Source organism: Lynx canadensis, chromosome B3 (assembly GCF_007474595.2).
Source record: "Lynx canadensis isolate LIC74 chromosome B3, mLynCan4.pri.v2, whole genome shotgun sequence".
Taxonomy (NCBI): Eukaryota; Metazoa; Chordata; class Mammalia; order Carnivora; family Felidae; genus Lynx; species Lynx canadensis.
Window position 1 is genome coordinate 133,412,962 of NC_044308.2, and position 15,635 is coordinate 133,428,596.

The 15,635-nt window shown below is 42.9% G+C and overlaps 1 protein-coding gene across 1 annotated transcript in view; it reads right to left on the minus strand.

The window, feature by feature from the left end:
- The window catches only part of TTC7B (tetratricopeptide repeat domain 7B), a 254,369-nt gene that overhangs the window by 168,412 nt on the left and 70,322 nt on the right, over positions 1 to 15,635 (minus strand). The window contains 1 exon segment of the mRNA XM_030319778.1: positions 5,635 to 5,756. Coding sequence (XP_030175638.1) covers positions 5,635 to 5,756 — 122 coding nt within the window.

The window sequence follows — 15,635 nt, forward strand, 5'->3', positions numbered from 1 at the left end:
TATGATACTGACTAGAGTTCTAACTCCATAGTTCTACCAGCTATTTGGGAGGTAGCCCTGGCACTCCCTAGTCGATTTGCATTGACAGCATTTCAAGTGCACATCCTCAAAGCTTTACTCCCTTTACAAATCGTGAGGCTGTCTCAACATGGCCGCTTTCCTATTTGCTTTTGTGGCAACCTGGACCTTGCCCTGGCAACTACACAAACTATCCCGAAATTGCTTGTTTTAATTCCTAACTCCCCATGGGACTGTAAGTTGCAGGAGGGCAGGGACATTGCCCCTCCTTTTCACCAGCACCTAACTCAGATGGGGTCCGTTACCTCACAGGTAAGCAATAATCCTCACTAAACGAATGAACAAATGACCTTGCTGAGTGAATAAATAAATGGGCCTAGAAACTCGAGCTCACTTCAGTTAAAGTAATCAGGTGTCCTCCTTCATTTCACAACCTTTAAAGTTACTTAAGTTTACGTCTTTTTTTTTTTTTTAAGGTTTATTTTTGAGAGACCTAGAGAGATAGGGCATGAGTGGGGAAGGAGCAGAGAGAGAGGGAGACACAGAATCTGAAGCAGGTTCCAGGCTCTGAGCTGTGAGCACAGAGTCCGATGCAGGGCTCAAATCCACAAACGGCGAGTTCATGACCTGAGCCGAAGTCAGATGCTTAACCGACTGAGCCACTCAGGCGCCCCTACTTAGGTTTATGTCTTAACCTTTTCTTTTCTCCTACTATCTCCTAGAGTGCAGGCCCATTTCCTTCTAATCTCTGAATCCCTGGAAGATCGTCACGGACAAGAAGTTGATACACAGCTTCCTGGAAATGTGTCTGAATTCTCCCATGTTCGCTGTTGGCTTCTGATACAAAAAAGTCATGTGCTGTTCAAGAAGGGAAAACTTCGGACCACTGCAGGTGGGAAGACAGCCGGTAGGCCAGCTAGCAGGCAAAGGTGAAGGCCAAGCTGCTTCAGCGCCTGGGGAGATGGTGCATGCAGCACGGCCCCCCTGGCTTCCTGGCTGGCCCCCTCCCCATGGTCACATGGGCCGTAGGAGTCTGTCTGCCTGTGGCTGCTATCTGGGGACCATAAACACAGGAAGCACCCTACTCAGCAGCCCGTGGGACACTGCAGGCCTCTCTGCCCCTTTTTGGCCTGCTGATTCTGGGCTACAGTAAGCCAAGCTGAACAAAGGGCACCAAAATTACTGGGGAAGTCTAGGAATCTTTAAAGCCAATGCACAGCGGTGATTAGCGGTCTATTTGATTGCCTGTAATAACAAAACTCCAAAAAGGCGCTCTACACCGCTTTACTCCCCAGTGTGGCCACAAGCATCTCGGGGAGCTCAGAGTCTGACCACAGGCCTGACTTCCCACCTTCTCTGAGTTGGGGTCTCCCAGGTACAACTCCAGGATGCGCTCTAGCAAAAACTACAACCCACAGGCACGCCTCCCAGGTGTCGCTGGTATTTGCCTTGTTTTAACTTGTCCCCACCCTCCCTGAAGTAAAAGAAATTCAGAGCCAGGGAAAACACACACTGCAATCCGTTTTGCTCAGCCACTACCTCAGACATGGCTGACAAGAAGCAAAACCACTTGAAATGTCCTTTGCTGACCTCTGTTTATAAAAGATGATCAAATATTCCTAAAACAGCATGTAATCAATAACTGGAATCCCAAAGCCAAGCTTCCCGGAAGAGCCATGGGGACTGAAGAGAGGAGAATCATTTCTCTTCTCCTTAGAAGGCTGAGGGGAGGGGCACCTGGCTGGCTCAGTCAGAAGAGCGTGCGACTCTTGATCTTGGGGTTGTGAGTTCGAGCCCCCATGTTGGGTGTAGAGATTACTTAAAAATAAAATTTTAAAAAATCTTTCAAAAAAAAAAAAAAAGAAGGCTGAGGGGAGCGCCAGGCTGAGACCCCCTGTGCTGCCCAGTGAACACCCGTGGCTACCACATCAGACCAGTCACCCCACCTCCTTTCCCTAAAGCACCAAGGCCATCGGTCATTAGTGCTATCCAAGCTCACTGATAACACATCTTGAGCACAGCTCACCCAAAGCAGCAGTCACAAATAAATGCCCTTCCCTGAAAAATGTGTGGTATGAGCCTCAGCAACCAAATGAGTGATGGCTGCTTCACAAACTCCTGCTTCAACTTGGTTCCACTTCCTGCTGGAAAGTCGGCTGGGCACCATCATCACCAGAAATGACAACTTAGCGCCTGCCGCTCGCCTGACGCCCTACAAAGCGCTTCCACGAGCATTTTCTCACGTGTGCGTTACCTCAGCTCTGTGACATAGGTGGGATTACGCCCATTTCACAGATAAAGAAACTGAGACCCAGTGAGAAGAAGGACTGGCTCCATCCAAGTCCAAGGCCTCTGGCTCCCACCCTCGCTGCCCCTCATCCGAGCGCCAGCCTGGGCAACGCCCTCCGAGAACCCACGGAGGGAGCAGTCCTGGTGCTTGAAGGCTAACACTCTCTGATCTCACCCTCTGCAGAGGCTGAGCTACCCACAGGGTAAGAACTAGATGTGAAACAGACGGGGCAGTATGGCGCTGGGATGGCACCAAGCATTCTCTCCCTCCAGGAGGAAAGAGGCTGCAGGAGGGGCCAGGGGAGAGGAGGAGAGAGGAAGAAATGGTGACCTGGGACATGCTCTGCATGAGACATGAGGAAAAATGTGATGAGAAAACCCCAATCAACAGCAGAGCCTGGGAACCGTCCCCTGGCAACGCCTCATGCTTGGGTCCAGCGCTTCCTCCCAGCGGGGCAGGATGACGGCAGGCCATGGAACAAGCGTCTCCACACACAGACAGACCTTCCCCTGTGTGGCACAGGGCTGGAAGGACTGATGGCAGAACGGCAGCCAGGTCACCGTGTTCCCGTGGGGTGACCTACAGCGCCAGCCTCACGGGGCAGCAATGCCCAGGAAAGAGCGAACACTGTGAGGGTCAGTGATGACAAAGTAAGAGCCTTGGTGAACACAACGGCATCCCTGGGATCCAAGGTCTGGAGCTCAGGCTCTTTCTGAAAGAGACCCAAGTTCACTGGTTTGGCACTGACTCTTAGAAAAGATGGGAGAATTACAAAAGTATAAAGTTGATTACTAAAACTCATTAAGTCCTCAGGGATGACAACTAAAAAGCTGAGGGCATCTGAGTATATTTCTCTTTTTTTTTTTAGTTTGTGTATTTATTTTGAGAGAGAGCAAGAGAGTGTGAGTGGGGGGAGGGGCAGAGAGGGAGAGGGAGAGAGAGAGAGAATCCCAAGCAGGTTCCACACTGTCAGCACAGAGCCCGATGCATGGCTCGAACTCACGAACCATGAGGTCATGACCTGAGCCTAATCAAGAGCTGGACACTTACCTGACCGAGCCACCCAGGAGCCCCTAAGTGTATTTCTAAAGAAAAAGATCTGCTTTATGGATTTCCATCTCTTATTACGAAGCTCTCTACAGTACATTTTCTTATCCTCGCAAATCAGTCTAACCCTGTCCATTATATCCTTCCAGATACATATTTTTCAGGGGCAGAAAGATGAAAAGGAGCAAACACATGAGGAGATGGGATGTAAGAAGCCACTGGTGCTTAGGGACAGCAGCTACCTCCGGATGTCCCCACCTACTCTGCAGAGACCCTAGCTGCAGACGTCCACTGACAAATGACCCAGGTCTGGCTTTTGGGCCCTGAGAAACCCACTGCTCTAAGTCAGGTGGTGCTGGAAGCACGGGGCATGACCAAAAGCTCCAGCTGCTTTTTCTCTTTTCATCCACGTTTTGTGGTCCCCTAAGTGGCCTTCACCTCTATCCACCCCAAAGTAATCTCTCATCACTGCCGCACAATCCCAGCCTTCAGGACGCTGCAGCTGGCAAGGACCCTCTGGAGTAGCTGGCCAATCCCCTCACTGGTCTTCAGAGCCCAGACAGAACAGCAAGACGGCAAGAAAGGAGAAGAAAAGGCTTCAAAGTTAAGCGGTCTCTTCACTTTGGCTACGTCAAATGGGAATCTCCTTGAACTTGGGTGAAACAAAAAGAGAAATGAGCCGGTAAGCAATTCCTGGCATGTAATCCATCATCTCGTGCAAACTTCTCATCATTATTATTTTTCAGTTGGACTCCGGTGGACCACCAACATTTCAGGGCAGGAGGCCAGAGCCCAGTATGACTGGCTTCCTCCTCAATGAATAGGCTTCAGATGAAAACAAATGATCCAGCCCACCCTCACCAATCTTACACAAAGCATTTTCAATAGCAGGTATTGGTTTGGCACCTCTGAGAGCCCCAAGGGAACGCATTCACCCCTCCAGACTTGCATCTGGGAGTTAACCACACACACTTACAGGTTAGAGGGAGGGAGAGCAAGGTCAGGGTCTCTCCTTGATGCCCACCACTTATTATTAAAAGGGAGAAGAAACAGATCCTCAAAAAAATATTCCATGCTCCCTCCCTTCTCCCTCTATTTATAACATCATTGGAAATAGAACTAAAAATGGAGCTTAGGGGACATGCACTATCGCTCAGATGATCTCAGTCAGTGGAGGATGAGATCAAACTTGAGAGCATCTTCTTGGTGCCAAGGCCTCAAGCCAGTCCAAACCTTGGGGTGTCCTTGCGGCCCTTCACAGGCCGTGCCAATCTGAATCAATGGCCTTTGGAGCCAAACAGGCCTTCTCTACAAACAGTTTAACAAGATTGGGAAAATCAGCATTTACGCACAACAAATAGAAGATGGAGGCGTGTGGCTTTGAGCCCCCAGGCAGATGAAATGCCATTTCCATGAGCTACGCCCCCAAGGTTTGAAGCTCTTAAAAATGAACAGGGAGCAACTCCACTGTTCATTTATCCCAAGGCTGGGACCTGCGTCCCCTCTGTCGTTCAAAGCGCTACGTGACTATTCCTAGAGGAAGGGGGATGGGCCCCTAGGGGCCTCCCGTGCCCAGCCCAGGAGGAGCTACGGAAGAGCCAGATACCTACTGTTGGACTTCATGTACATCTATCCTGCAGCACAAGGTCAAAACAAGGGACAGCTGAAGAGATTTGGAACACAATCATCGCATTTCTTGTAAGAGCCACACAAAAAGGAAAACCGCCACCAAATGCCTTAGACAGCTAGCCCTCACATGCCCTTTCCAAAGGCAGCTCAAATGGAAAGCGTTCTTGTGTGGCCTCAGAGCCGCCCCCACGTTCATAAAAACTGTCCGATATTTGGCAAACTCAAGTCTCTGGACTGATAAGCCATTCAAGGGACAGTGATCCTGTGTGCTGGGATTTCCATGTCATGAACTTGTCCCCCAAAAGAAGGGGGAGGCCTGTGTGCAGAGCCACTGCCACGGAGGAAGGATGGCATAAAGCAGGCTCCCATCGGACCCCCCCCCCCGACTCCCGCTGGGCCGGTGCTTCGTTCATGTGACTCATACCCATACAGCCCTCCTTCCTCCCTCTCCCACCTTCAAACCTCATGGCAAAGTGAGAGAGCCGGGGGAGAACAGACAAAAGAGCCTATACCCATTATTCTAAAAAACTATTCCAATCATAGTTCATATTTAAAATTGCTTTGTTACAATAGCTAAACCGGAGATGGCATTGTAAGGCTTTCTATTTTCCTTCTTTAGGAACCTGATTTAAAAAATGAAGAAGGCTTACCCATTTTTGAAATAGAGGACATGGGCTCTCTGAAGTCCTGTTTCTAGGAAAAAACCTAGTTCTTGATCGTGGGGAGCAGGGCCAGGCTTAGGGCTTCTGTTTTGAATATTGGTAAGTATTACCTAGAAGGGGAGAAAATCGGAAAACTAATCAGATCCACATCCAAGCCTCGTCCCTTCAAACCGCATGTCTACACGCGCTGCACGACCTGACAAATCACCTTCCTCACGCACACACCAGTGCATCGGGGCTGGTGCAGAAGCGAGTGCAAGGATTAGGAGAGCCGAGAGAATGGCACCTATGAGACGGGGCATGTGTGGCCCTCCTGGCGAGGATGGCTGAGGACTGAAGGGTGCTGAAGGGTGCATGGTGCCGGGAGAAGAGCTGAGGCGGAGGGTTCTGCTGGATGCCAGGATGTTGACAGAGAGTCTGGGTGAGACAGAAACAGGTCCCAGCAACAGGCGGGAATAGTCATCAGCTACCAATGGCCGACGTCACAGACAGGCAGACTGAAGCTTCAGCCCTACATAAGCTCGATGAACTCAAAAAGGGTGGAGCCTATGATTGGCATTGGCCCCAGAATTCCCTAGGGAGGGCGAACCCTCTAAGCTACAGAGCCAAGGTTACAGACTCTCCAGGGGAGAGCCGAGACAAACAACCTAAGCTCTCTCTCTCCCCAGACTTGATCTTTTGTCAACAGACAGAGAGGTTTTAAAGGTTTAAACTTTTAGCCCCGGCAAGAAAGACTGCCAAGTAAGCAGGATAAAGACCTGTAAGTTGAGTGGGTTACAGTGACATGTAAACACATATCTACTATTACAGAGGCTACTTGCCTTAAACTGGCAAGTCGAATAAAGCATTTATCAAACAGAAGCTACTTGTGGCCAATTTAAAAACCATACAAGTGTTCTCCAAACATGTTGTCCACATTTGCTGACAGTCAGCAGCTCCCCAAAGACCCAACTGTTAGCCACGCCCCAAACCTCTTAGAGGTCTCGACATTATTCTCTGAATGGAGTTGAAGCGATTGCTGGATCTCTAACTCTCGAGCTTTGGGAAACAGAAAAGAAAGCACACAATGAACAGATGTTGTGGAATGAAATCCAGGCGGGCAACCCTTACATTTGAACAACATCCCAGCATCTTCTCAAAACTGCCTGGCTCCTTCCCGACTTAGCACTTGTCTCTGCAAGTGCTAAGAGGTAGGTGTTCCTCCTACCCCGTGAACCGTCAGTTTTGGCTTCACTGCAGGCTCCTCCCCAACATCCTCCAAGTGCTGCGGATGCACAGAGCACGGTCTCTTGTAAGTCTCTCCTCAAGATGATCTCATCCGTTCCTCTGAGCTTCAGAAATCATCTCTATGCTGCCAACTCCCAAATTTATCCTCTCCGCTGCAGACTTTCCCCCTCTGAATCCCAGACTCAGATATTCAACGGCTTCCTTGACATCTCTACTTTGGGGCCCAATAGTTAGCCTTCGTGTGCTTTCAAAAATATTTTAATTTTTTAAAAATGCCATGATTATCTTAAAAAGCAAAAAACCAATTCTGTACAACACAGAAAGAAAATTAAAAATCATCTCAAAATATCCCCCCTACAGAAATAACCAGTTAGCATGTATTAAACAACAATCCAGATGTCTCTATACATACGTATCAAGGGAAGAAAGATAAAAATCATTTTACAAAAACAGATTGTATTATATAAGCCAGTTTTAAACTTAAAACCATTAGAATTAATTTTAATTGAATTTAACAGGAAAAACTAAAATGTGATCAGAGTAATCACTGAACTTCAGAAAAGTGTTTGTTTGTTTGTTTGTTTGTTTGTTTTAAGCACATAGTCATTAAAGGCCTGGGCACTTTTCCTAAAGTTAAAAATGGATCTTGTATTTATTATATGTGTGTGTGTGTGTGTGTGTGTGTGTGTGTGTGTGTAGAAAGAGAGAGAGTATAGATACAGATACAGATATATCTTAACAAGTTAAGTCTTTTGATCCATAAAAGTGGGATGTCTTTCCATTTGTTTAGATTTTCTTTAATTGCTTTCAACAGTGATTTGTAGTTTTCAGGGTATAAGATGTATACTTCTTTTTATTATCCCCATGTATTTTCATCTTTCCGATGCTATTATAAATGGAATTGACTTCTTAATTACATTTTCAGATTGTTTATTGCTAATGTATAGAAATAAAAGTGATGTTTTTATATTGACCTTGTATTCTATAATCTTGCTGAAATCATGTATTAGTTAAAATAGGGTTTGTGTGTGTGAATTCCTTAGGATTTTCTGTATGCAAAATCATGTCCTCTGCAAACAGAAATAGTCTTACTTCTCCCTTTTAATCTGGATGCCTTTTATTTTATATTGCCTAATTGTATTGGCTAGAACCTCTACTACAATACTGAATAGAAGTGGTGAGAAGAGACATCCTTGTCATGCTCCTGATCTTAGGGGAAAAACATCCAATCTTTCACCATTACATGTGTTGTTAGATATTGGTTTTTCATAGGTGCCTCCTTATCAGGTTGAAGATGTGAACTTCTAGTTTGTTGAGGGGTTTTTATCAGGAAAGGGTGTTGGATTTTGTCAAATGCTTTCTCCACATCTACTGAAATTATCATTATCATGTGGGTTTTGTCTTTTATTCTATTGATATATATTTTTTAAAATTTTTTATGTTTATTCATTTTTGAGAGAGAGAGAGCGCACGCGCAAGTGGGGGGTGGAGCAGAGAGGGACAGAGAATCTGAAGCAGGCTCCAGGCTCTGAGCTGTAAGCACAGAGCCCGACACAGGGCTCAAACTCACAAATGTGAGATCATGACCTGAGCCGAAGTTGGACGCTTAACCGACTGAGCCACCCAGGCACCCCTCTATTCATAAATTATATTAATTGATTTTCACATGTTAAGTCAACCTTGCATTCCTGAAATGAATCTCGCTCAGTCAAAGCATAATCCTTTCTATATGTTGTTGGATTCAGTTTGCTGGTATTTTGTTGAGGATATTTGCATCTATAGTCATATGAGATATCAGTCTCATAAAATGAGTTAGGGAGTGTTTTCCTCCTCCTCTGTTTTCTCGAAGTTTTTATAATATTGCTATAATCACTTCCTTTAATGTTTGGTAGAATTCACCAATAAAGTCAACTTGGCCTGTAGTTTTCTTAGAAGGTTTTTAATTACAAATTCAATTTCTTTAAAGATATAGGAATATTTGGGTTATCTATTTCTTCTTGAGTGAGCTTTGGTAGTTTGCATGTTTCAGGGAATCTATTTTCTGTAAGTGATCACATTTACTGACATAAAGTTGGTCATAATTTTCCCTTACAATCTTTTTTTCTTAAAGATTTTATTTTTTAAATAACCTATGTACCCAATATGGGGCTTGAACTCACAACCCCGAGATCAAGAGTCACATGCTCCACTGACTGAGGCAGCCAGGCACCTGTTCCCTTATAGCTTTTTAATACTATGAATCTGTAGTACTATTTCCTCTTCTTATGGGTTCATAATTTGTGTCTTCTTTCTTTAACTCTTCCAATCTTGTTAACAGTTTACAAATTTTATGGATCATTTCAAATAATCCATTTTTGGTTTCACTGATTTTCTCTACTGTTTATCTGTTTTCTATTTTACTGATTTCTGTTTTGATCTTTATTATTTCCTTCTTTTTGCTTGCTTTGGCTTTAATTTTTTCTTCTTTTTCTAATTTCTTGAATTGGAAATTTAGATCACTGATTTGATTTTTTTTCCCTTCTAGTATATGCATTTAATGTTATAAATTCCTCTATACATGTTGTTTTAGACATTTAGAAGCTCTACTTTAGGTACATACATTTTTAGAATTACAATGCCTTGTTGTTAACTGACCCCTTTTTAATGTAACATCTCCCTTTACCTGTAATATTCCTTGTTCCAAATTTAACTCTCTGGTGTAATATAGTCATTCTAGCTTTGCTTTGATTATTGTTTGCATGATATATAATTTTACTTTTTGTCTACCTATATATATAAATTTTAAATAGTTTTCATATAGATAGCATATATTAGGCCTTGCATTTGCATCCAATCTGAAAATCTCTTCCTTTTAATTCTTTAGACCATTTACATTTAATGTACTAATTGACATGATTGAAACCATCTTGCTAGTTGTTTTTTTTTTTATTGTCTCATCTGTTGTTTGTTCCTTTTTTCTCTCTCGTTCTGCTTTTTAGATTGATGTTTCCATTTCATTTCCACTAATGACTGGTTAATTGTGTTTGTGTGTCCATCCATCAGTCTTTCTCTCTCAGCTGCCCAACTATAGACAATACAGCTCTTTAGCTCATCACAATTCATGTTCAAATAATATTACACTAACTCATATGTAGCATAAACACCTTATAATAGTGTACTTGCATTTCTTTCCCCATCCTTTGTGCGATGGTTGTCACACCTTTTACTTCTATGTTATATATCCCACAATATGTTGATGCTATTATTGGTTTAGGTGGTCAATTATCGTCTTTTTTTTTTTTAATGTTTTATTTTTTGACAGATAGGGTGTGAGTGGGGGAGGGGCAGAGAGAGAGGGGGACAGAGGATCCAAAGCAGGCTCTGCGCTGACAGGCTGACAGCAGCAAGCCCGATGCGGGGCTCGGACTCATGAACCATGAGATCATGACCTGAGCTGAAGTTGGACACTCCAATGACTGAGCCATCCAGGTGTTCCAAAGGGGTCAGTGATCTTTTTAAAAAATTAAACATAAGAAAAAGTCTTTTATATGTATGCTCATTATCACCATCTGTGATGATCTTCACTTTGTTATATCTATTTGTATTTTCTTCTGCATGATCTTCACTTTGTTATATCTATCTGTATTTTCTTCTGCTTGAACTTCTTTACCATTTCTTGTCATGCAGGTCTGTTGGTAATGCATTGTTTCAAGTCTTGTTTGTCCCAGAAGAAACAGAAAGTTTTTGTCTTCTTTCTTCGGAGGTGTTTTGGAATTTTTCATCCAGTACTTTAAGGGTATCTTTCTGATGTCTTTTAACTTACAGAATTTCTAATGATAAGTCTGCTGTAACTATTACCATTATTGTTCTGTATTTAAAGTTTCTTGCACCACCTGGGTGGCTCGGTCAGTTAAGCAACTCTGGATCTCAGCTCAGGTCTTGATCTCAGGGTTACGAGTTCAAGCACCGCATTGGGCTTTGTGCTGGGCCTGAAGCCTACTTAAAACGTAAATAAGTAAGTAAATAAATAAATAAATAAATAAATAAATAAATAAATAAAACAAAGTTTCTTTTTCTCTGGCTTCCTTCAAGATTTTATCTTTGATTTTCAACAGTTTAACTATAATATATCAAAGTGTATGTTTCTATTTGTCCTGGTTGGTGTACTCTGAGATTCTTGGACATGTGGTTTGTTGTGTTTCAGTAATTTTGAAAAACTCTTAGCCATTTCTCTTCAAATATTTCTTCTGTTCCAGTTTTTCTCTCTTCTCCTTTTGAGACACCAAATACATACATGATATTTTTTCCACAATTCTTGCATGCTCTGTTCTAATTTTTTCCTCACTCTTTTTTTTTTTCTTTTTGTGTTTCTGTTTGAATAATCTCTATTAACCTATTTTCAACTGGAAGATTTTTTTCCTAGTTGTGTCCAGTATTCTAACAAACCATCAAAAAATGTCTTCATCTCAGGGCACCTGGCTGGCTCAGTCAGTACAGCATGTGACTCTTAATCTCAGGGTTGTAAATTCAAGCCCCATGTTGGGGATAGAGATTACGTAAAAATAACATATCAAAAAAAATTTCTTCTTCTATTATATGCTGCTTTGTTATTTCTAGCATTTCAATATTACATTTTTATAGTTTCCATCTCTCTGCTGAAACTCCCACCTCTTTATGCATGTTGTCTACCTTTTCTACAATATCCTGTAACATATTATTCATTGATATTTTTCAGCTCCTACCTGATAGTTCCAACACGTGGGCCATTTCTGGGTTTGGTTTATTGCTCTTCACAACAGTTTGCTTATTCCTGCTTGTGTGTGCATTTGTGTATATATCTCGTATTTTTAAATTCAATGTTGAAGATTATGTGTAGAAAAACAGAATGAGGTAAATAATATTTACACCTGAAAATGGGCACATTTTTTCATCTAAAAGGCAACAAATGGGGGAGACTGAGCCAATGTAGTCAGAGGATGAAGCTGGGCTGGGTTTTGTTGTCTCTATAGTTACTTCCAAAGTACCACAGATTGCAAACTCCTCAAGTAGTGGGCTACTAACTTGTGCTTACTGTGGGACCTGGTATGCCAGAGGGTTTTCCTCGGTGTTTCTGTTCCAATTTGTTTTCAGCAGTCCCTGTATGTTTGGGCTACAGAGGGGATTTCTCTCCAATTTCATGCCCCTTTCCTAGCAGTATTCTGCTGTTACTCATTACTTGGCGTTGTGTTTGTTATGTGGCTGGTGGTGGGAGGGGGAAATTCTTGCTTTTCCTGGTCCAATTTCAGTCTTAGGAAGGTTCTATATACCTGGAGCTCAGAGAGAAGACTCTTCCTCAGGGGCCCCTTTCTGGGCACCTCCTTCCTACCTTCTAGAATGCCTTCTTGAGACAAGAACTGCCTAACTTCCACCCCCAGGAAAACTCTGAGCATGATTAAATCTCCAGAAGTCCAGGGTCATTCCAAAACACAAATCTCTAGTTGTCCCATCTTAATAAAGAACATCATCCACCCAGCTGCCCAAATCGGACACTGGGGGTGAGCCTGGACACCCTGCCACTCTCTCACATCTAATCTATTACCACGTCCCTTCTAATTATTTCTCAAATATGTCCCTATCTACCCATTAGTACAACCATTACCTCCATCTAAGCTACCATCACTTCCTGTTAGATTTCTACACTAGTCTCCTAAATGGAATCTCTTTCTCCTTTTCTTCCTTCCCACTTTCCACAAGCAGCCTGAATAACTTTTCTCTAACACAATCTGGGTCTTGTTACCTTTGTCATCTTTCTCACCTTTCAGGTGTCAGCTTGATTGTCACCTTCTCGGAAGGGCCTTTCCTAGCCACCTAACATCAAGTAGGCCTGCCTCTGTTATTCCCTCTCAAATCATCCCATCCTTTTCCTTCACTGCGTTTATTGATGTATTTTTTTTGTCTTTGAATACTGGCTGTCTCCCTCCACAGTGCTAAAACTTCCACAAAGTCAGGGCCACACCTATCTCATTTGCTAATACATTCAGTGCCTACTGCACTGTACCCTACTACTGTAGGGTAAGCATTCAATATACAGAACAGATAGATAGATAGATAGATAGATAAATAAATAAAATATGTAGCGAATGAATGAATGAATAAATTTGCAAGACCAATCAGAAAGGCAGGGAAAAAGGCAATACGAAGGTAACCTAGTATGCATTAGGTACTATGTAGGTACACAGGCTCTCATTTATTCCCCCACAAAAGACCACCGAGATACACTATCCTCTCTTCACTGAAGGAGACAGCGAGGCTTTGTCCCATTGAGTGAATTGCCCAAAATGCGCAGCTAGCCCATGTTAGAGTTGGTGCTGAAACTCAGGTCCACCTGACTCTGCAGTCCAGCTCCTCTGCCTCTGTCCTCTTGGTCTGTGTTTGCTTGCAGAACAAAGTTCAAAAGACAAGAGGTCAGAGCTGCCAGGATGAGGCTTTAGGTTATAAGTGGGAAGAATGGGAAAGATACAGTGGGGAGGCAGAGAATAACTTAGCTCAGCTAAGCACCTTAAGTTTAAGCACCTTGGATTTCATCCCGTCTTCACAAAAAGCCTCTAACACATGGGCCTGGGCAGGAGCACTGTTTGGCATGTCGAAGCCACCACTTGTTCTGTGGATAAACACTTCCCTGCAAGAAGACTGCCAACAAACCCTCTTCACAAGTGCAATCTGCTTTGGCAAAAGCATGCACCTAGTGACTGAGGAAGCATGACAGAAAGGAGGCAGAGGCCGAAAACTTTAGGTCAAAAGACCCAGGTTCAAGATCATGTTCTGATACTCCTCACCACTATGGACTTAGGACAATTCCTTCAATCTCTCAGACCTTCACTGTCCTCATCTGTGTATGGGCATAATAATATATACCCGACATAATGGTTATGAATTGTAAGTGGGAAACTTAATAAGCACACAAACATTTTAATCCTCAATGGGCAGATATTTATGAATTACTTCAAACAGGAACAAAATAAGGGCATTTTCTACATTTTCTACCACTTTCACTCTTTTAACATTGCTTTAGAAAAACCGGAGATGGGGGGAAAAATCTGGAGGGACGGCATGAGAGGGATAAGATGGAAAATATTAGACAGGAAGAAACAACAACAAAAATCACTCCTCTGCCATGTATTCATATTCTTAGAAAAATGAAAAGAATCAATTCCATTTTTACAGAATTCAGGACTGTGGCTCATAATCCTATGCTGCCGCCCTTGTCAGCCTTTAAAATTCAGCTCAGATGTCCTGTCTTTCAGGAGCCCTCCCTGACCTACCATGCTGCTCCACAAGACCCTTCTCTGGGCTTGCAGAGTCTGCTGAGTGTTCCCCACCAAAACACTGCCCACACTGGTTATAGACCTGTGTCCTCACGAGATCATCCGTTTCCTAAGGACGTACTCTGTGGCTTATTAATTCCAGTGTCCCTCGTGTCAAGCACACTGCAGAGCACAGAAGGCACTCGGTAAATGTTGGTGTAAGTGAACGAAAAAATTAATAGCACTGCTATGTGCGAAAATATAATTAAAAAATAATGATCCCATTCACAAGGCAATACAAATGGAAAAGATCTGGGAATAAAGTAAATTGACTACAATCTGTGAAACAAGAAGTCTTACAAAGCGGAAAGTGGTATCATGGTCATAGATGAGTGAAGACTAGATATGATTCTCCAGATTATGTATAGGGTTCATAAAAATCCAACCAATCCCAATAGGATTTTTCTAGAACTCAACAGAATTATTCTAAAATTCACCTAGAAGTATCATGAGAAAAGAACAAGGGATATTCTGAAAAATAAGACTAATGCGTAGTTACTAATCCTTTCAGATGTTGAAACTCATCATAAAGAAGTACTTATTAAGTAGTGTCATATTGGTGCAATATAAGATTAGGAGAACAAAATAGGACAGCCAGAAATGACTGTTGTATCTAGAATTTTATTGAATGACTTAAAATATATGACAGAAAATGTGAAAAAAAAAAGATCATCTTAAAGCAGCAGTGAAATTGGAGAAAAACAGTAATTTAGAGTCATATCTACATCATACAACAAAATAAATCCCAAGAAGATTTCGAAATTAAAAGTTGTTTTCAAAAACATGGAGGGGTGCCTAGGTGGCTCAGTCAGTTGAGCATCCGACTTCACCTCAGGTCATGATCTCATCGTTTACGAGTTTGAGCCCCACGTCGGGCTCTGTGCTGACAGTCCAGAGCCTGAAGCCTGCTTCAGATTCTACTTCTCCCTCTCTCTGCCCCTCCCCCGCTTGCACTCTGTCTCTGTCTCTCTCTCTCAAAAATAAATAAACATTAAAACAATTTCTTTAATAAATAATAAAGATATGGAAAATGGTTGAAAAAAATGTTAAATCCTGGACGGGGTTATCCCAAGATTTCAGCTTTTTTTTTTTAATATGAAATTTATTGTCTAATTGGCTTGGTTCCTTTATTTTGAGAGAGAGAGCAAGTGAGGGAAGGGGCAGAGATAGAGGGAGGAAGAGAGAATCCCAAGCCGGCTCTGCACCATCAGCACAGAGCCCGATGCGGGGCTCGAACTCATGAACCGTGACATCATGACCTGAGCCAAAGTCGGCTGCTTAACCGACTGAGCCACCCAGGTGCCCCAATGATTTCAGCTTTAAAACAATGAGGTAAATGTAATTTAAAAAATCAGATTCAACTATATACAGATTTAAATTTCATAAGCAACTTGCAAACGGAAATTTACTGATTGGGAAAATATTCAGAGCAAACATGAT